This window comes from Sitophilus oryzae, unplaced genomic scaffold (assembly GCF_002938485.1).
Source record: "Sitophilus oryzae breed Bouriz unplaced genomic scaffold, Soryzae_2.0 scaffold_1500_pilon_pilon, whole genome shotgun sequence".
Classification (NCBI taxonomy): Eukaryota; Metazoa; Arthropoda; class Insecta; order Coleoptera; family Curculionidae; genus Sitophilus; species Sitophilus oryzae.
This window is the reverse complement of record NW_022146171.1, coordinates 2,552,909-2,579,450: the sequence shown is the minus strand read 5'-3', so window position 1 is coordinate 2,579,450 and position 26,542 is coordinate 2,552,909. Positions and strand designations below refer to the sequence as shown.

Here is a 26,542-nt window from a genome sequence, read left to right as displayed (position 1 = left end):
GGTGGCTGGAAACTGGATTCAAGTGGCACAAAATAGAAGGAAATGGCTAGAGTTAAGGGAGGCTTTTGTTCAGCAGTGGACGGTATAAGCTAAATGATGATGATGATGATGATGTACTTTCTTACTTTCACGTAGGGATGCAAAAAGAAACATCAATGTATTGATGTTTATTTTTATTATAAATATATAGTAAAACCACTAGGAATCAGTGAATGTTAATTAACAATTATTACTAGTGAAAATCACCATTCATTGATTTTCAAACACTACGTTAGTAAAAGTTCAACAACTAATTTTGAAACAAGCTTTTACTTGTCAACTATTAAAATCAAATTTGCTTTGCTTTTTGACTATCTACTAGCAGCTGCTCCTAACTTTTATTATCCGAAAATTACGATCAAAGCCGATCGATACAGCAGCTGACTAAATATTTGACGTGAGACATTTAATTTTCAATTCAAATCATTCAAAGGAATCAAATTCGTATTAAAATTAAAAACAAACTGGAGAATCGTGAAAAAAGGCTGGAACCAAAGCAATCAAAACTTATTCGTGCAACTTCTTTGTCTCTCCCAAAACATCGATGTTAACATCATTAGAAAAATATCGATACATCGCTAGTCAAACATCGATGTTTTGCTATTTGAAGCATCCCTACGTTCAGGTAGTGTAAACGCTGTTATTGTAAATCTTCTTTCGATAAGTTATAGAATAATATGAAAAATGAGAATCCATAAAGTGTGTTTTTCAATATTTATTTAAAAATATTTATTTTTAAGATATAAAATTTCAACATTTTCTATCTTTTTTTCTCTTATTTCTCTCTTTCTATATAAAAAATTCTTAAAACTAAATTTTAAAAGTGTAAAAAATAAATTGTATATATCTATCTATAAATGCCGTGGGTCTATAAAATTAACTATATCTTTTACAACGAAATTCTAGAATCAATTTCGTTCTTTGAACTGTACGTTTTAACAAACAATTTTTTTCATTTTGCTTCTATTTTCTTTTTATTTTTTATTTCGTTTTGTGACCATGGGAGTATTTGTACTGTTTTCCTCCTTTTTTGCCGCCTTTTTTCGCATGCTTGTCCTTGTGGGCATAATGGCTTTTGTTACCGCCTTGCGTTTTGTAGGCTTTCTTTCCTGATTTGTGATGTCCGCCAACTTTTTTGCCGGTCTTGCCATGTTTTGCTTCGGATTTTAAGTTCTAAAAATACATAAAATATATTAACATATATGAACACCCGGTATTTTATTTCATTTTTGGATTCTTGGGTCCAAAAAAGGCATTTATTATCAGGGTTAAATATGTTTAAAATCTTTAGTTTTTGAGATATTTAAAGATATTTAAATTTGCATGCTACCATAGAATAGACTATTAACACCCTGTACATTACTTTTCTCAGAATTAATTTTTATGCTGAGTTTAAAGGTAGAGAAATAAACTTTACTGAAAAATGGTATTGGTTCCTTAAATTTATACAGGGCTATCAAAAGTTGCTGATCTATTTTAAGGATATATTTTATATAAAAACTTTGTTATTTCAAATGCAACAACCTGTATTTTTTTAAATAAATCGGAGCAAATTCAAAAGCTCTTTCAAACAATATTAGAGTTTCCTATACCTATCTAGCTCAGATTTTGAATAAAAAGCGATTTTTAAATAAAATTGTAATCAAGATGGTTGGTGTCGCCATGGCAATTTTCTAGTGACAGTTAGTAACTATTTTCAAAGTCGACATTAGTTTATGAACATTATTATTTATAATTTATAACAGTTTACTTATATTTACCTACAATAGTGTAATAAGTAAGTATTCATTATTTTATCAAGAAAAAATAAAGCAGTCTCTGCTGGCGAAACGAATAGATATGTTACTAGTGATATTATTTGGTGAGGAAAATTGGTTCTTGGCCTCAAGGGCTTATGCTCAAAGATATCCAAATAGGAATCTTCCTGATAAGAGTTTGTTTGAAAAACTTCTTGTCCTATTTCGCAGAGCTGGTAGTGTGGTTTATAAAAAACCTATTAGGCAGAAACCTGTCGTTGGAAGTGAAGAAAATTAATTTGCCCTAATTGGCTCTTTTATAGAAAATCCATGCATTTACAAGTCATCGTAAAATAATTCAAAGGCTACTTCTTCGTTTTTCTTGATAGAATAATAAACACATATTTTATAAATATTCTTTATTAAACTATTGTAGGTAAATTAAATAAAAATAAACTGGTATAAATTTAAATAAGTCCATAAACTAATTTCGATTTTGAAAATAGCTACTAACTGTCACTAGAAACTTGCCATGGCGACACTAGCCATCTTGATTACAATTTTATTGAAAAATCGCTTTTTACTCAAAATCTGAGCCAGATAGGTATAGGAAACCCTAATATAGTTTGAAAGAGCATCTAAATCTGCTTCAATTTATTTAAAAAAATACATAGTGTTGCATTTGAAATAACGAAGTTTTTATGTAAAAAAATATTTAAAATAGACTAGCAATTTTTGATACCCCTCTATACATTTAAGGAAGGAATAACATTTTTCTGTAAAGTTTATTTCTCTACCTTTAAACTTAGCATAAGAACTAATTCTGAAAAGTAATGTACAGGGTGTTAATAATCTATTCTATTGTAGCATGCAAATTTAAATACCTTTCAATATCTCAAAAACCAAAGATTTTAAACATATTTAACCGTTATAATAAATATATTTTTTTGGACCCAAGAATCCAAAAATGAAATAAAATACCGAGTGTTCCATAAGTAAAAATATAACTTTGGTATGAATCTTAGTTCTGAAACACCCAGTACATTTCAAATTAATTTTAAATTTTGCACATTACCTCCCTACATATATCCATAAAATATTTTGTTTCTACATCATCGAATGAGGTGCGCTACCCTGTATGTGGTAGTTGTGGTTCAGTAGCATAGTATCATTGCTTTATTTATGGATTAAAAATAGTACATATAATTATTTGTGGGGGCTGTAAATTTGATATTATAGGCGAGGCACAAAAAGTAATTTTTAATTGGACTGGAACATGCTATTTTTTTTTTCAAACATCACAAATAATTTTTTAAACAATTTCTCAAACGTTGCAAATAATAATATAAAAACATTTAAAAGTAATACTTTGTAAGTAATTATATATCGAGAAACTATGGTTACGGCTTATTGAATTTGACACTTTATGTCAGTCTAATAATATATTTTCGTACTTTTAGCTTAGGCCTAAAAGTGCTTTACATTATTGCCTAGGCGTTAAAATGAGTTTTTCATATTGTCAATCACGTCGCAAAAACTAATACTTTTGTGACGTTTGAAAAAAAAGTTAAATAGAGTGACTTGGATTCTAAGCTGTAGTATTTTACAAAAAACTAACTCACTAAAATTTTATTTTTAGATTTCTCTTTCAGTGACTAAAAGGGAAAACCGGAATACATTAGGATAATTAATTAGTTAGGATTAATAGTAGGATATATTCGACCACAAAACAAAAAAGTATGAACAAGGACTAATCTACTAGTTTTTTGAGTGTAGTTTTAACTTACATTTATTTAAAAAATGTGATATAACTATTCTAAAAAAGATTCTAAATTTTAACATTTATAAACTTGATATTTAGTCATTGTAATTTTGTCATAATTGTATGGTATATGACGAACATTTTACTTTTACTTTGCTGTTTTATGTTTGTGGGATTGTATTCTCATTATGTGTATTGCATGTATACCTATATTTTAGTATATGCGTCTAGATCTTTGTATTTTGTTAACGTCATCCAATATGGTTTAATCACTTTGGAACATAATTCTGTATACATTTTCGGCTTAGTGTTTCAATTAATGTTTGTTATTTATTTTTTTGATATGCCTTTTTGTTCTATGATGAAGCATTTTGGTTGCTTTAAAGATATATTTTTTTACGTTTTTGTTATACAAGGTGTCCCAATCTTTCTGGACATTTTTTGCAAGAATTTATGTAGTCTGAGATCAGTTTTTACCCCGTTCTAATCATTTTGTTCCTGAATATCAGTTTTTAGAATATCTTAAAGAATGTCTATATTTTTTTTTAATTCGCTGCCCTCTAACGGATAAACGAAGCAGCACTTTAACGGTAAATTTTCGTCAATTAACTTAATAGTGACAAAAATATTTGTACAATTGTACCAAATCGGATTGACTTGACGAGTCAATTTCATTTGGAGAGTGAGATACTTATTTTTCATAGAGTTTTTTTTATTTAGTTTTATTTATTTAATTTAATTTCGTAAGATTTTTTTGAAAAAAATACGTAAGAAAACAGATACGAACGGGTCTAAAATTAGAGAAAAACAAAAAAATATTTTGCCACACGTACAATTAATTATTCTTTATAAATTTGTATTGATAATAGAAATATTTAGATTTTTGTGATATGAATTATTGCGAAATATTTTGAGATGTTTTATAAAATACTTAAGTGCAAGTATTATTTTAATCAATAAACGTTTATAATAAATAGTTCAAGGTTTAAAAGATAACAGAAAAATGCATTCCAGATCATTCTATGATATATATACACAACCAAACTTATATGGAATCACTCTTTATTTCTGACTAAATTTCTTGCAAGGATAAAAATTGGTATACAACTTTAAGATAAGGCTTTTTGTTGTAAATAAACATGATAATAAAGAGTAAACGACTACTGCGATTTATTTTCTTTTGAATTTTGTGTTCAGTAGTAAAAATCATGATTGTCCGGTAATTTTCATTCAATCCAAAAAATTAAAAAAATGCATTATGTTGGATTAATAAATGTACAGAGGGTAAGAATTATTGCTCTCACCGAACAAGGAATGCTCCAGAGAGACGTAGCAGAGATAGTAGGCGTTACCCAGGGTGTTGTATCGAAAACATATGCAAGATACTTGGAATTAGGAACACACAAGGATAGGCCCATACAAATTCGCCAAAGAGTCACAACTGAACAACAAGATACTAGAATAAATCCCAATGTTTCTCATCCAGAGCTACAAAGAGAACTTCTGGCAGCTACGAGTGTGAACATTTCAGTTGAAACCATAAGAAACAGTCTTCGTGCACGAGGGTTTTACAGTAAGAAAGAGTTACGGATCATACAGTTATCTCGGCAAAATAAAATTGACCGCCTAAATTGATGCCTTCAACATCAAAACTGGACAACTGAGAATTGGCAAAATGTTCTTTTTTCGGATGAGAGCAGAATTGACCTAAGATCAGATAACCATCGAATTCGGGTTCTTAGAGCTCCAGGAAGACGAGCGAGACTTCAGGCTGCCAAATCTGTACCAAGATATAAAGGAGGAACTGTAATTTTCTGGGGAGGTATTATACTAGGAGCAAAAACTCCATTGTTACCGTTTCAACAAATTTTAACGGGTCGGAGATATGTTGATTTGGTGCTAGAACCAATCGTTAGTCTGTGGAGAGCTGCAATTGGGGATAATTTTAATTTCATGCGCGATAGTGCACCTCCCCATACCAGCAGAGTGACTAGAGAACGTATTGAAACGGAAGGTGTCATTGTTTTGGACTGGCCTGCCTATTTACCAGATCTAAACCCTATCGAACACTTGTAGGACTAGCTCAAAAGAAGGGTTAGAGCTCGTCGAAACAATCCAGGAAATCTCGCACAGCTTATTGATGCAGCATTAGCATGATAAGAAAACATACCCCAAGACAACGTGGATAATTTAACAAGAAGCATGCCAGCGCGGATAGAAGCTTGCATAAGGGCTAGAGGAGGCAACAAAGAATATTAAAATTACCAATTTTCTTTTTGTTTAAGCTTTTTGGCCATTAAATATTTAAATCTTAATTTCGTTTCAGAAACCAAAAAAATACCATTTTGTTTATTTTGGGAACTGATTATTTTTTTTTATTGCTCTATGGATTATTTTTCATTAAAGGTCATTGGTAAGGACTGAGTTTTATTCATAAACAGAAAATTCTCATACATCTCAAAAATTATGGGAAATAATAGGTGATTCCATATAAGTTTGGTTTACTTTTGGAAAGTAACAGGACATTTTACAACTGAAACAAATTTTAAAAATTATATAGTTAGTGTCCTCGTAATAATAAGTAGATTTAGTTATTTTAAAGAGATTTTTCATTACTTTTTTTGTTTTTAGTTTCTTATTAAGGGGGAAGATATTTATAATCATAGAAACATTAAGTGTTTTTAGTTGATTGGGCAAATTTGTTTACCAGTAAAAGTTACTGAGATGATGGTTTAAGTTTAGTTTATAATCCATGACATTTTACAATAAATAACTTTTTATTTATTAGATTTTTGTTTCAGTGGCAAAATGAGCAGCCTTTTTCCAGAAATAGGATCACCATACAGGTATAGATATTATTAATACTAGTCAATTTAAAAGTTCCAAGGTAATTATAATGTTACAAACTTTAAGCTCTAATCGAATATGTACCTTAAAAGCTCCTGCAGATTGCTTGTGAACGGTTCCTGAACCATATTTGGCAGATTTTTTGCCAAAAACATTGTAAGTTCCTGTTTTCTCTCCATTGCTGAAGAAGCTGTCATGAGCACTAAGTTCATCCTTGTGATATTTTTCCGCAAAACCCTATAATACATATTTAATTTATTTGCTATACACCGATAATTTTTAATTATAATTCGTTCCCATATATTTAGAAAAAAATCATATAAAAATATTTCGACCTTAATGCTTTCTTTTATAAAATAGAATACTTTCTTGCGACGTTCTTTTATGACTTTCTAAAAAAGATAATTTAACAAACCAAACACCTGGTTTTAATGCAAAAATCACGAATTAGGTAGCCATTTCTTTGGTCTTATCTATGTCCGTTGGTCATATCTTTGTGTATGTTTTCTTTATGCTCGTTATCTCTAAGTCGAGCATAAAAAACACATACAAAGAGGGGAAACAAGTAAGTCAGAATTCGCAGCACATGTGATACAAGCATCACAATATAAAGTGGTCGGTTTTAGGATTTTGATTAGTTGCCATTTTAGCAGTCAAATACATCAGACCAAAATGTGTAAAATTTCAAAATCAAAGATATCAATTAAAATAAGTGAAATCACTCTATAGTAGTTAAATTGTGAATTTTTGATAGCCACAATATTAAATACTATTAGAATCTAGGATTATACATCTTACCTTCTCGAATCTCTCCTTCTTCTTTTTCTCTGCTTCTAAGAACTTCGCTCCATGTTCACCGCCACCTTGCTCTTGATGCGATTTAGCGTGATGATCCGCTTCATGATGCTTGTGCTTCTTACCGCCACCTTCTACGTCTTGAACCTTGTGATTCTCCGAACTTTTGCTGCCATGGTTACTTGATTCTGAGTCGTGTTTCGAGCTTTTGCCTGAGCCTTTTGAGGCTTTGTGGTTTGAGTGTTTGATTACTACAAAAGAAATCAAAGTTTATTTTGGTGTTTTTTATTTTTAAGTAGTAGTATAGTGTTTTAAATCAAACTTTTATACTATTATGACAAAATGTTTTATATCTAAATTGAAGGGACAGGGGAAAAAGCAGGTAAGTCAATTTTTCTCCAAACTGAGAAAAGCACGATTTAATATTCAAAACGGAAATTGGGCAGGAGGCCTGGAAATAGTAATAGAGATTTGTTAGAACTAGGTAAGGTATTTTTATTAGTTAAAATACCATTGTAACATACAAAACGTACGAACGGTGATGTAATTATTACATTCAGGAATGTAATTATTACATTCCTGGTTCTTTCCTCTCTTTGACTTGTTTGTGTCTTTTACTTTATAGTATAACTTTGACGCTATATATCTTCTAATTAGGCTGTTTTTCCCCAGATTAGCGGTTTCTAAAGATGCTTACATTCACTCTGGACCGAATGCACCGAATATTTAAATACGAATAATTTTCTTATATACATACTGCCATTACTCGCTGACGAGTATTTGACACGCATTAGAAGATAGTTACGCAAGACGTTTCCTTTCATGAGCTTTTCTGTGACTAAAAAGCCCGATACGTGATGCTCGATAGTATAAAAGTATATATAATATAAATATAAAAATAATATATATAGTGTAAAAGTATATAATATATAAAAGCGTGACACGTGATAGTAACATACGCTCTCTTCCGCACTCCGGACATTCAAAAATCTCATTGAATGGTCAGGAGAAAAGCCTAAGAGGAGTTGCCTCTTTACTTTTTTGTTGTCGCGGTTTACTGAGTTTACAATTCTTTCCATTGCGTTCTATTGTCATCCTTGGAATATATATTGTCATTCTTGGAATTGTATCTTTTGTGTTGTCTACCCGGTTTCCTCTTACCGTGTACAAGCTCACCGGAAAGCAGAGATTTTTGTAGACGGTTTTCTTCCACTCTGCATACGTGACCAGTCCATCTTAAGCGGCATTATGTAATCATGACTTCAACGCTCTCGCAGTCAGCTTGTTCAAGGACCGATACGTTTGAGACATGGTGGAACCATTTGATTCTTAAGAGTTGTCTAAGGTGTCTCTGTTACAACTTGTATGCGTTCATGTGACGGCGGTACGGCACCCAGGTTATAACAAGTCAAGAGTATCACCATCATGGATCACCTGAGCGATCTCTTCCTAACAAACACAGGAGTTAGGCAGGGATGTATTTTAGCATTCAGCATATTATTCAAGTTATTCATGGCAGCGGTCTTCATTATAGTGGACTAAACTGTAGGAAAGAGGATTGGGTATAGATGCGGATATGTGGGCGGTCTGTTGAAAATAAAAAAGCTCATGGCAAAATAGGTACAAAATTCGTCACAAAACTTCAATAGGCTGATGACTGCGCTCTAGTTGCAAAAACATTACAGCAATTACAAGAAATAATAATGTTGAACACATATACCTGGGTATACGAGGCTTTGGGCCTTAATAATTTTTTAGCATAAATACCAATCACTAATCCTAAAATCCTCTAAAACAGTATTGCCAACTATTTCAGTCATTGTGGATCGCTCCATATAACAGAAGAAGAGCATATCATTATAAAACATTTTTTTAAAATGGACAAAAAGTTTGGGTTTGAGAGATTATTCAATATTGTTTAACTCATTTTCAGTAATTCTAAACAAACGATATAATAAAAAAGGCGTCAAAATTGCAATAATCTATGACATTTCCTATGTAATTTCACATATAAAACAATAGTGATCTTTATTTCCCAGCTAGATTTGATGCCGTTTTTTTTTTCGACCGTATTATAGTACATTATTTATACCTTTTCCTTGTTTTCCTTCATCCTTGGAAGCTGATTCACTGCTTTTTGTGGCTGACGATACTGCAATTATCGCCAGACATAGCACTAACAGCTGGAAATAGTAAAAAAAAATGTTAAAAACATGTGACGGGGTATTATGATATCTTATAATATATATAAAAGCACAGCCAAATCATTGGACAGCCAGTCGACTTTATAAGATAACTCGACATTTTTAAGATATTTTTAAAGATAAAAACTAAATTCCGTAGAATTTTTTACGTTGAATCCAGTGACTAACTGGTTTTTCGCTGAGAGCTGTCATTTTCGTAATATGAATCAAAATGTTTTTTTTTAAATGGGACACCTTGTATATTATTTTTATTATTTTATTTATCTTGTTATGATCTTCCTAAAAATATACTATACTGTATAAAGTACAGAGGGAGGGGGGAGGGGGGTTTAGTAAGAACAATCTTCGGATTGTTACGGGGTTTTTAACAGGACACTGTCTCCTCAATGAACACCTCAGTAGGCTGACACTCAGAAGAAACGGCGAATGCAGATTCTGTGGGGAAAATGGGGAAACACGAGTGTGCCGAAACGACAACCATTCGTGCCATGAACTTTGGTACGACTGATATTGAAGATGGAGAACTACACTCTCTAAAACCGTCCCAGATACTGGCTTTTGTCAAAGCCCTGGGACTGTATGATGAGTTATAACTCAAGAAAGGGGGGCACAACAGATCTATAATGTCGCAGTGATTAACCCCCTCCCACTCATTCTAAATACTAAATTCTAAAGGGATATTTAACAATTTGCTAAAGCCACTTAATATTTCCGGAAGAGCTGAAGATAGGTAACTATTTGTGTAAGAACATTTTACATGGTGTAGGCAAAATTACAGTTTTGTTGTAAAACTGAATGGTCCCCTCAACTCTCTAGACTAATTATTTTGCTTAACTGGTTTTCTGTCTTAATTCTGTTCAAGCAAAGCAGGCAGTTTTTTTTATTTACACACAAGGATTTACTTGATGACAGGTAAAACGTTATGTGTAGACGGCGCTTTATAATTTCGTAAAACCGAAATTGAACATTTCATATGGTAAAATCATATTTGGTTATTGATTAAGTTTATACATATAGACATACCTACATATTTTTATTGTAGTTCCTCTGAACGTCGTCGTCTGATTTCATTAATATTATTAGTATTGAAAGAATATAAGAGTTTTTCAATATCACTGTTTCGTTCTAGTAATTTTGTAGTTTTAATCGATTAATTCGCAAAATAGGTGTTTGCAAAAATTAACTGTTTCTATTCTTATCGCAATTGAAACCAGAAGTTACACGATTTTTAATAACTTTCATTTCAAAATTCGTTGGTCTCTGAGAATTAGAAAAATTACAACAAATTATTGTTACTTCATTAAACCCATAAAAAAGTCAGTGATTTAAAAATGAAACTAACGAAATAGAATTAAAAAAATGTATTAATACTCGTATAGTAATGTCTATATCTTTTTATGTAAAATAGCATGGTACACATGATTAGTTTATTGTTACTTGTGTGAACTGTGACGCATGGAGTATATTAAAATAAATAAATAATTATTATAATAATACTCTTAACATTCAGTCGGAGAATTGGTCTATAAGTCAAAAATTAAAACTTCAGAAAAATTGGTAAAAAGTACGTATAAGTGTATATACCTAACGGGTGCGTCTCGAAAGTGGCCCACCCTTATAACTTTTTTATTTTCTCAGATAAAAAAACGAGATATGGTATGTTAGTATATGACATAAATTACGATTAATTGACATATTCAATTGTTTTTGGTCACTACTTCCTGTTTCACCGGAAATGACAATAACTTTTGATTTTTAAGACATGAAAGAGAAAATGACACTCTGAGTAGAATGATATATCCTAAACCTACTTTTCACTTTTCGCTAAATTTCAATCTAGACTACCATGGCTGTGTTCAAAACACTAATTTTTAATCAAGGAGCCTTAGAAAAATAGATTTAATAGTCTAATGTTTTTCGTGTCTTGTCCTGGTCGTTTAAAAGATGCTCAAATCGTATTTTTAATCATATCTCAATTTTATCAAATGTAACAAGGGTGGCTAATGAGCCAAATATGCTAATGACATATTAGGAAAAAGTATTTTTTTTACGAATAATTTGATACCACACGCTATTTCGAGTCCAATTGTCGTTATGAACCGCACGTTACAATTTTAAATAAACCATATGCGAAAATGTCAAAAATTGACATATCATAATGTAATTCTATTCAGAGTGTCATTTTCTATCGAATAAAGTAGAAATATACCGAGGAAATTCCGGTGAAAGAGGAAGTGACCAAAAACAATTATTGAATAAGTCAATTAATCCTAATTTATGTCATATACTAATATACTAAATCTCGTTTTTTATCTAAATATAATAAAAAAGTTATAGGGGTGAGCCACTTTTGAGACGCACCCAGTATATACTAAAATGTTTTATTTTTAGAAGTTTAATTTTTATTTCGATTTTTTCCAAATTATTTCTGAAGTAACGTCAATATTTGGATTAAAATTAGTGTCTGGGAGTTTTTTGACATGAGGAACTTAATTTTGATGTCAATATTACTCCTACTTGTACAGGGCACCACCTACATATTTTTAACTGGTTTGAAGAGTAATAACTTTTCGTCCGCATTTGTATAAAACTACTGAGTAGAAAATATACATTTACGACGTTTTTTACGTAAAAAAAATCTCTTGGTAAAAATTGCTACGAGTAATGGTTCTCGAGATGGACTCGAAATTATTAATACCTGTCATCGTTGACATAAATTAAATTAATGTTGAGAAAATAGTTATTAGACTGAAATTATAATAATAATTTTATCATCATTTTTTTCGAAGAAAAATTTATGATTAATTTAAAAAATGAAAATTTACCAAATTTATTATTTCAGTTAAATAAATATCTACTCAACCTGGTTATTTTTTGTCAATATGATATTTATTGGCTATTTCCATTCTAAATATCTTGAGGACGGTTGCTCGTAGCGATTTTTACGTCTCGTGGATAATGTTTGCGTAAAAAGTCACGGAAATGTATATTTTTACTCTCTCTCTCTCTCTCTCTTTCTCTCTCAAAGAGAATCGAAAAAATCGAAATTAAAATTAAATTTCTACACCCTGTATCTCCGAAACTAAGCATTTTAGGACATACATTTATATACGAACTTTTTTACTTATGCTTATCTGCAGACTATTCTGCCAAAATTTCCGAGATACAGTTCGGACCACCCTGTATATAGGTATTAGAACATACGTTTTGCTAATAAAACAAACCAACCAAACCAAACCAAACCAAACTGATTTATTCCTGCAGAAGGACAGGGACACAGTTCTTCATCCAAGGACCTAATTCTTAAACTACAAAGGAACTGCTGATGCTCAGCAGGAAAAAGTGCGAATTACAGCAGGTTTCTTGACAGGATATATGACTGTCAAGTACCATCTGAACAAGCTCAACCTGAATCAAGGAAGTCTTGCGATAAAGATTCTGAAACAGAGGAGCACATAATATGTCACAGCAAGGTTCTGGATCACAAGAGTTATTTTCTATTTGGGAAAGCAAGGCTAGAACCGGAGGAAATATGGTACTATCCTATCAAGGACCTGCATAAGCAAATAGGACAAAGACCTGTTTAAGGCAATAGAGAAAGAGAGACATATCTTCTGTTATAGTTTTGGGACAACACCGGTAACAGGTCTAAGCAGAGATCAATTTAAAGAGGTCGAGAAAAAGGAGACAGACCCTCCAGCCTCCACCTCACGGGTACATCAGCCGGAAACAAACGCCTCGACTGTGAAGGGTACGGAGGGTTAAACCCCAACCGTGGAAGGGTTGACCCTCGTAGGAGGTAGACGTTCTCTCTTCGGAGGAAGAACTTCTGTTGTCAGAGGAGGATGGGATGCCCTGTCCCCCCTACAACAGAAAAATCCCATGCATGATGACTTATAGACTGTATGATGAGTTATAACTCAAGAAAGGGGGACAGAATAGATCTTGAAGGTCGCGGTGATTAACCCCCTCACACTCATTCTACATTCTACATCCCATGAGTGTAGTAAATACATAATTAAAAATAAACATTTTTAATTATGTTCGTGCTTATTAATTTTCAACACACATAATGGCATTTAACTCAGATATTTTATGTTTAAGTTTAACGTATTCATTGTTTACTTTAATGAACCAGCCAGCAAAGAACAAAGGTACATAACATACTAATCTTCTGTCTGTAATCTGCTAGTCAGTAAACTAAAATATTTATTTAAAATACTTAAATTTACTATCCGATCCTATCTCAGTGGTGTAGTACTAAAGAAAACTGGTTTTTATACGAATTCTTTTGTGCAGGTCATTCATATGTGTACGTGGGTACATATTTGGAATTTTTAAAAACATACTTTATTTACAAAATTCATTTGTGTTGAATATAAATTATGTGAAATATATGTACTCACTCGTATTCTGTATAATAAATGTGAAAATTATGTATTCTGTCCGAAAAAATATGTACCCACTTGTTACCTTTTCTATTTATATAATATTACATATATTTGTTGATGAAAATATGTTTCTATCCTTCTTAAATCTCGGTTTATATTATAGATTCTTTTATTTTAGAGACTGTTGACTATATGCGATAAAATATTTTATCTTGACCTTTTTGGTTTTGACATTTGATAAATGCAATTACAGTGAAAGTTAAGAAAATGTGTATGATTAATTAATTAAATTAGATTGACGTAAATAATTAGATAGTAGTAGTGCAGGATTTCAACTCTAGAAAAGAAGCAATAGATACGCAAAAAAGATGGACCCTCTTTTTTGCGTATACTTTTCCTTTAAAGCTGTCAAAACTGACAATTTTTCTAAAAAATACAGTGGATATTCTGCCTTTTTAGACTAAAATAAAGAGCTTGAGGTGAGGAAAAAAACGATTTTTTTTAAAATAAGAGAGACAAATTTTCTAATCTCAAAAATATTTTTGCGCTATTTCGTAGCTTTTCGTGAAAGTTTTTATAGCTTAGGGTAAAAAGAAAAAATTTTAAGAGATATTGACATTAAACCAAAGTAATCAAATTCGTATTAAAAAAGAGAAATAGAAAAAAAAACAACCGATAAGTGTAATCAACGCAATCAAATTCGGTGTCCCTAACGCGCAATTTTGGTAGTATTAATTTAGTTTGCCGTTGTTATGTATTTTCATTTTCCTATTGAAACAAAACTCTACATTTACTATACAGGGTGCTACAAATTCGAGGTACGAGCACTGGTATCTTGGAAACCGTAAATAGATACGAAGATGGTTAAATTGGAGCTCAAGTTGCTCCTTGGGATGTTTACCAAGATTTTTTAAGGATTCTCGATTTCACAAGAATTTCAAGGATTGCTGAGTTTTAAAAAAAAATGATTATCAAAAAGATGCGTTTTTTTCCCAAAAACTCAGCAATCCTCGAAATTTTTAAAAAATGTTTGATGGCATCTTGGTGAGCATCCCAAAGCGCAACTTTGTTTCAATTTAACCATGTTCGTATCTATTACGGTTATTGAGATACCAATGCTCGTATACTCTGTTTTTTTTCTCAGGTAAGATTTCGACAGACGATGACAGAAGAAAAGCAGATGACGTCCCATACCAATCTATTTATTTTACTAAAAAAAGTTTCTAATAATTTTTAAGTTATCTATGGATGGGTTTAAATATAAATCCGTCATGCGTCGTGTCTTGTTTTTAACCAGTTTTATTGGTTTATTTAAAAATGACAGATCGTATTTCAATTTTATTGGTTTGACGGAACGATGAACGACAAACGGACGCCGATGCGTATGAATTCGCCTTAAGATTTTTGTCATTTTGACGCTTGTCAAAGTCTTGCCAAATTATAAATTATAGGTTATAATTTTGTGTCAACTTTTGTTAAATACCCTGCGTTTTGGAAGATGATGCATTTTGATTCGTATTATTACGTGTGTTTTGTGTCTTTTGAAGTCAAGTGGAGGAAAAATCGAGTGAAAATTAACTGTAGACCCAGAGCACAGTTTATGGTTAATACTCGCTGCCCAGGCAGAAAGTTTTATACACCAATGAAGTTGCCATCGATGTTTGTATACCATTTCGTCGTAGATATGTAAGTGCATCTCGTATATGGTAGAAGGATCAAACTAAACACATACTAAAAACTGGAGTAGCTGTAAAATATCGACATCACACGATAGGTAAATAATGGATTTTAGTACTGCAGAAAAATAATGTCAAAAGGTACTGGTTTAAAATAATTAAGATTAAAGTTAATTAATCAACCTTTAAGGTATAAAATTTGGTAGGTGTTATTATTAATAAAATAGTTTGTTTTATTTACCTATGTTGTTTTATTTATTCCTGTGGAATATTACAAAATGCGGGTAGTTTCATAAAGCTTGAAAGTAAATAATAGTTCTTTTTATATTTTTTTGGTATATAGTGTCTTGTTCTTGTTTGTTTTGTATTAACACATACCGTTTTTATTAAATAAAATAACTCGATTACATTTTTTCAGTTTTATACAGTTTTTTTCACAATATTTTGAAGTAATCACTTGTCATCTTGTCAATCAAATTTTAAATATTTCCTGCTATGCGTTCCAGTTGTACCAACTTATTTCTTTGTAAAATAAAATAAACTACTTTGAAATTAAAATGACAGACACATCTATCACTGTCAAGGATCTTCTCGTTGGATAGACTATATCTTGAGTTTGTAGCACCCTGTACACATTTATTACAAAGAAAATCAATCAATATGAAAAAAAAACAAACAAATATAAATTAGTAAAAACCAAACCAACCCCAGCAAAAGCTAACCTAACCAACTCAATCAGCCCCACCAAATAATGAACTTCACCAATGCAACTAACCCCACCAAATAACCAATTCCATTCAACCAAAAAGAGTAAAAGCAACGCAATGAAATCACGCTATTACCGTGTTTTGATTGTGTATTATCCGATTTTGTATTTTGAATGCGTTGATTGCTAAACAGAATTTATAAGATTTAACATGAAACAAAAAACAAATCACTTAAATATAACTGTAAAAGAGCAAAAAATAAAAGAAATATCTGAAGTAATTTATCTAGGAAATAAAATTCATTCAACAATTTAAAATGGGACACGCATATAAATAGTTAAAAAAAAGAAAACGCCAGAAGAATTGCCAAACTCCTCAAACTTAAAAACATAATATCATCAAATGTGAAGAAACCAATATATCGTGCATTATTTTCAAGGGGAATATATATTTAACTAATACGTTTTCAAGGAATATATATTTAACTAATACGTGGAGTAATACAACAAAAAAAACCTAAAGGTACTACAAAGCACTAAATATAAGACTTATAGAGATAAGAATTACTAAAATATCATAATATATTTAAGTTAATAAAAATAAATATTTCTTTAAAAACTAACAAATAAATAGAAATCAAAATTAGATATCAGAACATCCAAGAGAACCACGAAAAAAACTTTTACAAAAACTAACATCAAAAACTATCACAAAATACATGTTACCAAAAGAAATAACCCAATTAAATTATAAAAAATTTAAGAAAATTAAAAACATGATATTTACGAAGATGATAACCATAGACGATATAGACCCATTTATAAAAGAAGAGCAATGCCTTCAGTACCATCTGCCCAGGGAGAGTCTTAAAAGTCTTCAAACTGTTGCAGATAAAGAAGAACGTAACCAACAACTGCCACGAAGATAAAACCTATTAAATAGAATTATTCAATTGTATAATATTTTACACAGTTTTTTTACAAATTCAAACTCGATAAATTCATCTTCCCTGTAAACCTAAGCAAGACAATGGCGGCCATCCTGCCACAAAAACATTATTGGATGGGTACACGTTGAAGCTCAAACAACATATCTCTTTATCTCTGGATTAAACGGGTTTCGACTTGATAGTTAAACTCAATTCTATTGTGCAATTCTCATAAGAATTGTTTTCTCTCCTCATAAACAGTATGGTTGATCAATAAACGTTTTAATGATATTGAACCTTTGATATACCATAAGTTATTGGAATTATTTTTCAAATTATTTTCCCATATGATATTGCCACATTAACTATATAAATGAAAGTTTAATGATCACATAGTGTAAAGTTCAATAATAATAATTTAAATAAAAAATTCTGGGTTAATAAGTATAACTAATAGGAATAGATCGATGTTGTACAAGTCCTAGGTTTATAGTGGGTATTATAATTTTCTCACCTGACCTCAATATACAATTATGTGTGAAAAATATATAGAATTACGATACAGAAAATGAATTATTAAAATAAGTGTATTTCGTTCGTTAATAATATTATAGAAAAGAAATACATAAGTACATTAAATATTTGAATATAGTTTTACAGCGAAAATAGAGACGTATACTAATAAATATTAAAAAAGAAAGAATTATAATTGAAGGGTCCAAGGGAAAAACATAATAAACGCGTGTTTTAAAAATTCTAATTTTACAGGAGAGCCCTGGACGGCTGGTGATTATCAGGTACTTTCCCTGTATGTATATTTTTACTAGGCAATAAAATATATCATAAGATTTAACAGTTTATTGCCTTGCAGAGTTTATATATTTTGTAGGGACCAGCTAGACCTACTAGAGCAGGGTTTCTTAAACTTTATGCAGTCACGCACCACTTTCGCAATTTCTACAGTTCCACGGACCCCTATCAGAAATAATAGAGGAAAATAAAAAAAGCCTTATTTACATAAAAAGAAAACGTTAATAAATATGTTTACACTTAACTGGCGTAATGGCCCGCCGTAGCTCCAGCGTTAGTGTGTCGATCTGCGGAGCGGAAGGTACTGGGTTCGATCCCCAGCCAGTACGGCTTTATTTATTTAAATAAAAATATTTACTTATCTAAATAGAGCGACCAACGAGCCGCTACCTCAAGGAAGGCAATGGCAAACCACCTTGAGTATATTTGCCTTGTACAGCCTCTCAAATAGTGCCGTTCGGATTCGACGATAAACTGTAGGTCCCGTGTACTTGTGAAACACTGATGACACACATCACTAGTACATGTGACAGGTAACCGACGCTCTATATAGAGTATGGCACTGTAAGAAGAAGCGTAATGCGGACTCCTGATACACATGCTATGGACCCCTAAGGGGTCCGTGGACCCCACTTTAAGAAAACCTGTACTAGAGTATTGTAGAACTCTAAAATTAAGAAATTGGTGCTTATCATTTTTCCCCTGGACCCTTCAGTTGGTTTTGAGTTGTTAAAAGTAATAATAATTTTATGTTTATTTAATTAATATGTAATAATTACTGTAAAAGAAATATTTTGTTTCATAATATACATTTTTTTATTAAACAATCAAAATATTACAATAATGGATTGTGATAATATAAAAATTACCAATTACACTTGAATACCAAAACAATAACAATTCTAACGTTACCAAATGATTAAAAATTAAGTGCTTGCTTTTAATGCATCTTATATGCATCAAATATACCAAAATCTGCATCAAAAATCGGTATGGTTCCAACTGAAACCATATTAATATATTAATTCATAATAATATGTACCACTTTGAACAGAATTTTGATAAAAAATTATATTACAACTGGTGGTTGGAGCCTTTGATGTTACAGCAGCAAATTTAAACACTATTTACTAAAATACATTAAAACACTTGGACACGCGTTTCGTTAGACAAGCTATGGTAATCAGCAGCTCTGATTAAAGCTAAACTAATATCTAAAATTCAGCGTAATATAGGCGCTCAGTTGGCACTTACTAAGCATGACAAAATTAAGTAAAGCGGTTCAAAACCAACCGAGCGTAACGATTAGACAATTAATTACCGAGACTAGAGCAATAGGAACATAGAACTGGAAGGAAATGGATAATTAATTATCTCTGTTTATATTATCTTTACATGTTTTTAATTTTGATGCTCTCATATGAGAGAGTCTAATAGAGAAGTAATATATGAGATTTTGACGTTCTTATATTTTTGCCATGCTTGGTCAGTGCCAACTGAACTCTTATATTACGCTCAATTTTAAATATTAGTTTAGTTTTAATCTTGATCTTAATCTTCTGTTGTAGATGCTAACATGGTTAGCGAAACGCACGTCCAGTGCAAAAGTAAAGAGTTGATGTATTGTGGTGAATTAGTGTTTTATTCTGCAAAAAATTATATGTCAAGACAATGTATGAGCCAATTGTGCAGTAAAACTCTGGATCAGGGAAAAGACCATTCACTGGAGAAACAGACAGGGGATTAGGCATGGCAAGGACCAAGATCCAAGGACCTAATTCTGAAACTACAAAGGAACTGCTAATATTCAGAGAAATAAAGTGCGGATTACAACAGGTCTCTTAACAGGACATAGCTCAACCTGGATCAAAGAAGTCTTTGCTGCAGACCGTACGATACAGATCCTGAAGCAGTAGAGCGCATAATATGTCACTACGAGGGTCTAGGTACGGTAACGTAGCGGTGGAGTCACGTATATCACGTAGGGTACAATTTTTTTTGCAAAAAATATGCTTTTTTCTTAATTTCGAACTTATTTTTTAGTTTCAAACTTATTTTTGCTTATTTTAAACATTGCTAGCAAAAAATATTGGCTAAAAATCAAAATCTATTCAAGTTATCAATTGTTTTTGAATTTTTTAATGTGTTTATTTTTTTTCTTAAAAAATCAGTTTTTAATTGAATCCATCCAATTTAGCTACCAAAAAATCTGTTAATATAGCTATCTAAAATCTGTTAATATAGCAATTTAGCTACCAAAAAATCTATTAATAAATCTGTTAATTTAGCTACCAAAAAATCTGTTAATATTTAAGAAAAAACTGGTTTTTAATTAACTCAGTTTTTAATTGAATCCATCCAATTTAGCTACCAAAAAATCTGTTAATATTTAAGAAAAAACTGTATAAATTGATAAAAATCCTAAAAAAACAATTAAATAAAACAATCTGATTTTTCCAACCCTAAAAATAGCTGCTTTTTTAAAAGGTATTTTCATTTTTCCCCTTAAGCTTAATGTCTCTGCTATTTTTTTTTTATTATAAGAACAAAATGTATCACTTTTCAATACTTTTTGAACCAACTTTACAAACCATCATTATTTAACCTACTTTAATACTTTCTTTTTTTTCAATAACTTTTAACAAATTATTATTATTTTGATTAAAATAGCCCATAAATGAAGGTTAATCCGATACCTTTAGTAGTAAAAGGGAAAAGTCTATCTAACAAATTCCATTCTTAGTAATAATAAAAATGATATTACGCCCATTGTATTTTGGAAAATGACTTAGAATTAAAACTTAATATAATAATTTAATTAAAACTTTTTAAATAAGTTATTACTGGATAGTCTTTGTCATTTAGGATTTTTAAGGGGATGGGGTACATGGCTTGATGTTGCTATATATTATGCAGAAAATTTCCAGACTTTTAAATATCTCATTTTTGAATTTTCAGAAAGCACTATTAAATCAATATAAGAGTGCCAAATCGTTCTTAATAATAAAGAGCTCCAAACCAATTTGATTTTTATCAAAGCCAATTTAGCTTTTATTAGCAAAACAATAAAGTTGCTAGAAAAGCAACAAGTTTCTTTAGTGGATTCAGTTGCTTTGCTAGAGAATTTTAAAAACACTATTAATGCTGTTCCGGGACATATTGGCGGTTTAATTCAAAATAAAATGAATGTGGTTTTTGAAAAAAATAAGGGATTTCAAAAATTGATTAAAAGTCAGTTTTATGTGGAAAAAATGACAAAGACTTATATTGATCCAGATATAATTTCAAACGTTACAAATACGCCCATGTTACTATAGTGTGGACGTCGAAAGAAGCTTTTCCAAATATAAATATCTGTTGGACGATAAAAGACATAATTTTACCATGGAACATTTAAAACAATATTTAGTTATAAGTTGTTTTCAAAATGAATAGATAATCGTTAAGTTATTATAAAGTGTTGTTATTCTGTTATTATTAATGTTATTATGATTATGTTATGTGTTTTATTTCTGCAGTTTTCAGTAATGTTTTATTTTATTATTGTGATTATTAATCTAATTAATGGATATTATACCCGTACTTGACTGATTAGATTATTAGTAACAAAGTTTCGTAACAAAAACTATTTTTTGTTTTATTTTAACTCCAACTTATGTTTGCTTTTTTTGCCGAAAATGATGCTTTTTTTGAGAAAAAATGTAACTTTTTCAAGCACTTTTTTTAAAATTGTGTGCTTAAAAATCCGGTTCTACTGATGCATGATGACGCCAGGACCCCTGCAGGATCCAAGTTGCGCGGGATAACGAGTTAGAAGTACGAGTAGGTTAACAAGTACCTGGAATGGCCTCCTTGTAATCCCGATCTCAATCCAATCAATCACTTGTGCGATAGAACTTAGTAGAACTAAGAGCTGTTCGTCGTCATCCTATTCCACCACAAACGTTACATAAGCTATGGCTAGCATTAACATAGATTTCTCCGCTAATGCTAGCCTTAACTCTTTTAAAGGGCTATGCAAATAGCTTAATGTCCGGCATATTTTTTCCACAGGGTATTTTGAATTTATTGCAAAAAATAACATTTTGATTTACCCCGGTATAAACCCACCTAACAGAAAAATATAAGCCATTAAAATAATAAAAAAAATAATTATAATAAATTTATCTTCACAGTGATACCATAATCAGAAAAATCAGATTACAAAATAAATAGTATAATATCAATATTTACTTATAAAAATAATTTAAAAATATGGTTTTCAATATTGCTACATGTAGGCTGTATTAATACCAATGAAAAATAATAAAAACCACTTTGTTCTCGGTGCCTTTGTGTATGGTTTGTGCAAAAACTTACCAGAATTGGCGCTACTTTCATAACGGAAATGAAGAGTTTTACTGCACAGATCGTATGAGAGGCTAAAACCTTTTTGAAGAATATTTGTTTTAGAAATTACTTATTCTAACTCAAATTTCTGGTGAACTAACAGGTAGCGTTTTTATCATAATATTTAAATCTATTAACGTATAATCAGAAGATAAGCTTTATCATTACTGATTGAACCTTATAGGTATTATTATACTCGTGTTTTGCATATCTCAAATCTCAAGTGCTGGCTAAAATAAATTTTGCCTATTTTCTGCCAGATCAATAATTTATTCTAAATAAAATGATATCAAACGATAGCAAATGGCAACAAAATAAATCTAGAAAATTTTGAAAACATTTTATGGTCTACCTACAGGGTAGTTGTCAAGGTAGTTTCAAGAAACATGCCATTTCTCGTGGAGAGAGATTCTTCACGTAAAAATAGGATTTATTTTTTATATGAATATAGGTCCGATTCTGCTTTGTTTCGTAGCTAGGGGGTTAAACTCTTTATTTTTTTTTATTTATTATATTTTTTTCCAAGCGCTTCTATCGATTCGAATGAAATTTTGAGGGTAAAAGTTACTCTAAGTGCAACATATTTTAATGCTAAAGAAGTGTCCACAGATTCACCATTATTTCACAGATTCACCATTATTTTTCTAAAAAAAAACGTGTGCGCTACTGACTTTTTTCTCTTGTTAGCAAAATTGTGTAGGCTGTTTAATGCCGAATTATGAAGTTTTGATTTTGAAATGTTAAACGAAAATTTTGTACTTTCCAGACTTGATATAATCTCATTTTATACATGTATAAATGATAAATTGAAAACAAATGTCAAATATTATTAAGTATCACAATTTCCGCAGAATGGCATCGTTAAATGAAACCGAACACATCAAAATTAATTAAATCGAATTCTTTAAGTGATATTTTCAAAAGTCAATGACTTGGAAACGGTTGGTTTAAAGTGCATTGTGTATATCTCGATTTTTGCTTAAAATTGGAGGAATAACCGAAATATGCAATAATATACGGGGGGTTCCATTTAAAAAAATGAAACTTTGATGTGCCACGACTTTATGACCGACCCTGTATACTTAAATTTATTACCCGCTAATAGATATTTAAAAAACCCATAACTTTTATATTGCGGTACCTCTTATATTTTACCTAATAATCGACTGTTTCCGTGCATTATCAGCGACTCTGTATATCTGATTTTAATATTTATAAAGGCCCGTTTGTAAAGGACAGTAAAGGGAAATTCTTACATATTTCATTTAAAATTTGGCATAGTAGTTATTTCAAAATAATCTTTATATCTCCTTTGTCAGTGGCAAAAACCGTTTTTACTATACTATCGTATCCAAAGAATACTTTTGGATATGATAGTTTAATATAGATGTGTATTATAAAAAAATATATTTTAAATGAGCGGTTCAGAAGTAAACAATATTCTATAATAATTCTATAAACGTATAAAGACGATTATATTAAAATAGTAGAAAACTGGACTTGATCCATTTTAATTCTGACCATCCAAATTTATGCAGGAAAATTCATAAAAATTCTTATTAAAAATTCTTATTGAAAATCTATTATAAATTCAGCAAAATGGCAAGAAAATTAGAGAAAAATGAAAGAAATTATAAAATTACACTTTATAATCAATTTCCCAGATTTTAATTAGGAGTGGCAAATATAATAATAATACAGTTAATTTCAGAAGATATATCGAAAAATATATCGTTTTAATAATGATTGTTCATAGTGAAGTGGACAGGAATGACCTAGCAAATTATCATCATAAAGAAGTTTAAAATTAATTTAAAACTGAAACCCTATATTCATTTATTCACCTAGAGGTTAATCCATGTCGAGAATACCCAAGAATTCCATACCCTTTTTTATGTCCACCAAACAAACGTAAACAAAAACAAGTTATTTACGTACAGCATTCGAAAACAACCTCGAAACCCTTACAAAACCATACAATTTTCAATGTAAAAAATATTAATTTATAACAATTTAAAAAGCCTAATTTTCTACGAGAATATAGGAGATATTAGTACGAATATTCCACCAGAAAAACTGTCAAAAACTTACCAGAAATGCCGCTATTTTCATGTCGAAAACCGTAGAGTTTCGCGGTACAGATCTTGACTGAAGCTAGGCTGGCTGGTGGGGACCAGGTAAAAAGAAATCCCTGGTACTGTTAAGGTTACGGACGTGTCGAAGAGGGAGGGGTAGAAGAAGAACTAGAACTGTGTGCGTGCGTGTGCGTATGTGTGCGTTTCTCTTCGACTACATCCTGCTACGAAGATTCACCTTAACCGGCTGAATTCGATCAGAGGAATTGATTTTTTACTGTATTAAAATTTTTTGGTACCATCCTTATTTTTTAACTAATTTTATAGTGAAAAGTTTTTTTTATTTGAATATTATTTTCCTTGTAATCTCATACTATGTACAGGGTGGGCCAAATTTAACCCTTTTCTATCGAATGTAGACGAAAACAACTAATATCGGTATTTGGCTGCCTAGAGCTCAATTTTTATCACAAATATGATGGTTAGGTTAGGTTATAGGTTAAAACCGCACAACGATATCCGATACCGTTTCGGACTTGCGGGGTGTTTTTCAAAAATGTGCATTTTTAACAAATCACTGTAACTTTGTTGCTATGGAAAAGTTTATATTTTTATGAAAACATTTCCAAAGCACCTTTTTAAAAGTAAAGTAAAGATTTCAGTTAACGTCTCCTTTTTGCTGCCAGGGCTAATCTGGACGGGGCCTACTTTGTTTACGCGGAATCCGAACGGCGGTCCTCGGCCATATCATGGTCAGTGGCCTACCGACTTAGGAAGTGTCTAAATTAACTCTTACTCATGAGATATCCGATCTCATCCGGCCTCGAACCGGCGCGCGGCGGCGTGAATGAACAGTGTGTATCCTTGTTTTCCCTTGGACAACAGCACGATACAGACTTTCGAACCGGTCACCCGTCCATCCACCAGCATCGTCTTACGTCGCTTAACTTCGGTGTTCTAATGAGAACCGATGTTTCAACGTAGCTAGGCCGTTGCCGCAACTTTTTACGTAGAATTCAATGGTTTAAGTATATATTTTTTAAAATTAACAATTTAAGAGTTATCAACAAAAAAAATATTTTTTATTTAACACACACTGTATATTTTTAATCCACTGAAAAGAACTTAAAATTACCTTTCCAAAAATATAGCACTTCTGATATTTTGTACGAGTCTCGTTCGAAATACAGAATTTTTAAAAGTTGGCCACTTTTAACTAGTAGCGGTGCTAGTAGGCATTGGATCCCTTATTAATGAAATCATCAATAAGGGATCCAAAGCCTACTAGCCTTGTTTATCTACTAGTTAAAAGTGGCCCTAATGGAATTCGAAAACATATTTTTCGATCAGGACGAGGCACCTCACAACGCTGAAATTTTTTGCAGCAATGTTTTGCAGTCAATTTCGAGAATAATTGAATAGCTAAAGCAGAGTTTACACTGTGTCACTTTGGATGTACAACCAAAATGAATCACTCAAATTGAATTCATCCAAATTGAACATTCTTGTACATATTTTCATCCAGTTTCCATCAGTTCACTGTTTTATCTTCCGCAGGCTGCCACCTCTCCCAGTGTTTTCTATATCGAGGTTGGCCCACGGGTCGGCGTCGGCTGTTTACATTTTTCACTTTCGTTTAATCTGGATGAATCAACGGTTCGTTAAACGCTCTTTCAACAAAAGTAGGAAGACCGTCAACTTGTTTTATCGTTCAATTTTAGTGTACACTTTGGATGAAACAGTGTTGAAAGGCGATTTATACTTATCACTTTGGATGATTTATCAACCATCATTAACCAAGGTCGCAGTCGTTGGTCATCGAGGCCGCCAGAATTTGGGCATATGGATTTTTATGTTTGAGGAAGACTAATATAAAGATTCTTATTTTTAAATTGCTCGTATACCCTAGACAAGAATTAGAAGTACCTAGTAATGCAGCAATGTTCAGAAACAGTCCCGTCTGTGCATAAGAGGGCAACATTTCAAACACCTCGTGTAGGAAAATCTCATGTCTATTTATTATTATTGTTATTAGATATATAGTTTAAATGTGTTCTTGTTGTTAAATATAGTTTAAAATGTTATACAATTCTGCATGTTTTATAGCAAATATTATGTTCATTTTAATTACTGCTCTCACAGCAACCGGTAAACATTTTTCTGCATTACGGCCGGGTTATATC

The 26,542-nt window shown here is 31.3% G+C and overlaps 1 protein-coding gene across 2 annotated transcripts; it reads right to left on the bottom strand.

The window, feature by feature from the left end:
- Positions 1 to 1,005: 1,005 nt before the first annotated feature.
- LOC115878136 (oleosin-B4-like) lies at positions 1,006 to 24,571 on the bottom strand. Of its 2 annotated transcripts, none has more exons than XM_030894509.1 (5): positions 24,376 to 24,571; positions 9,272 to 9,362; positions 7,183 to 7,430; positions 6,469 to 6,621; positions 1,006 to 1,212 (listed from the first exon to the last, which is right to left on the bottom strand). In XM_030894509.1, the coding sequence occupies exons 1-5, from the start codon at positions 24,394 to 24,396 to the stop codon at positions 1,021 to 1,023; spliced, it is 705 nt and encodes a 234-aa protein (XP_030750369.1). In that variant the 5' UTR covers positions 24,397 to 24,571; the 3' UTR covers positions 1,006 to 1,020. The 2 variants fall into 2 exon arrangements, with proteins under 2 accessions (XP_030750369.1, XP_030750370.1); XM_030894510.1 differs by lacking the exon at positions 24,376 to 24,571 and adding an exon at positions 22,255 to 22,456.
- Positions 24,572 to 26,542: the final 1,971 nt, after the last annotated feature.

Excerpts from the sequence above, each read along its gene's own strand:
- LOC115878136 (XM_030894509.1), bottom strand. The coding sequence starts at position 24,396 with ATGAAAATAGCGGCATTTCTG. Across the intron at positions 9,363-24,375 it reads TGAAAATAGCGGCATTTCTG|CTGTTAGTGCTATGTCTGGC; the intron begins GTAAGTTTTTGA and ends TACTATTTCCAG. Across the intron at positions 6,622-7,182 it reads AGAAGGAGAGATTCGAGAAG|GGTTTTGCGGAAAAATATCA; the intron begins GTAAGATGTATA and ends TATGTATTATAG.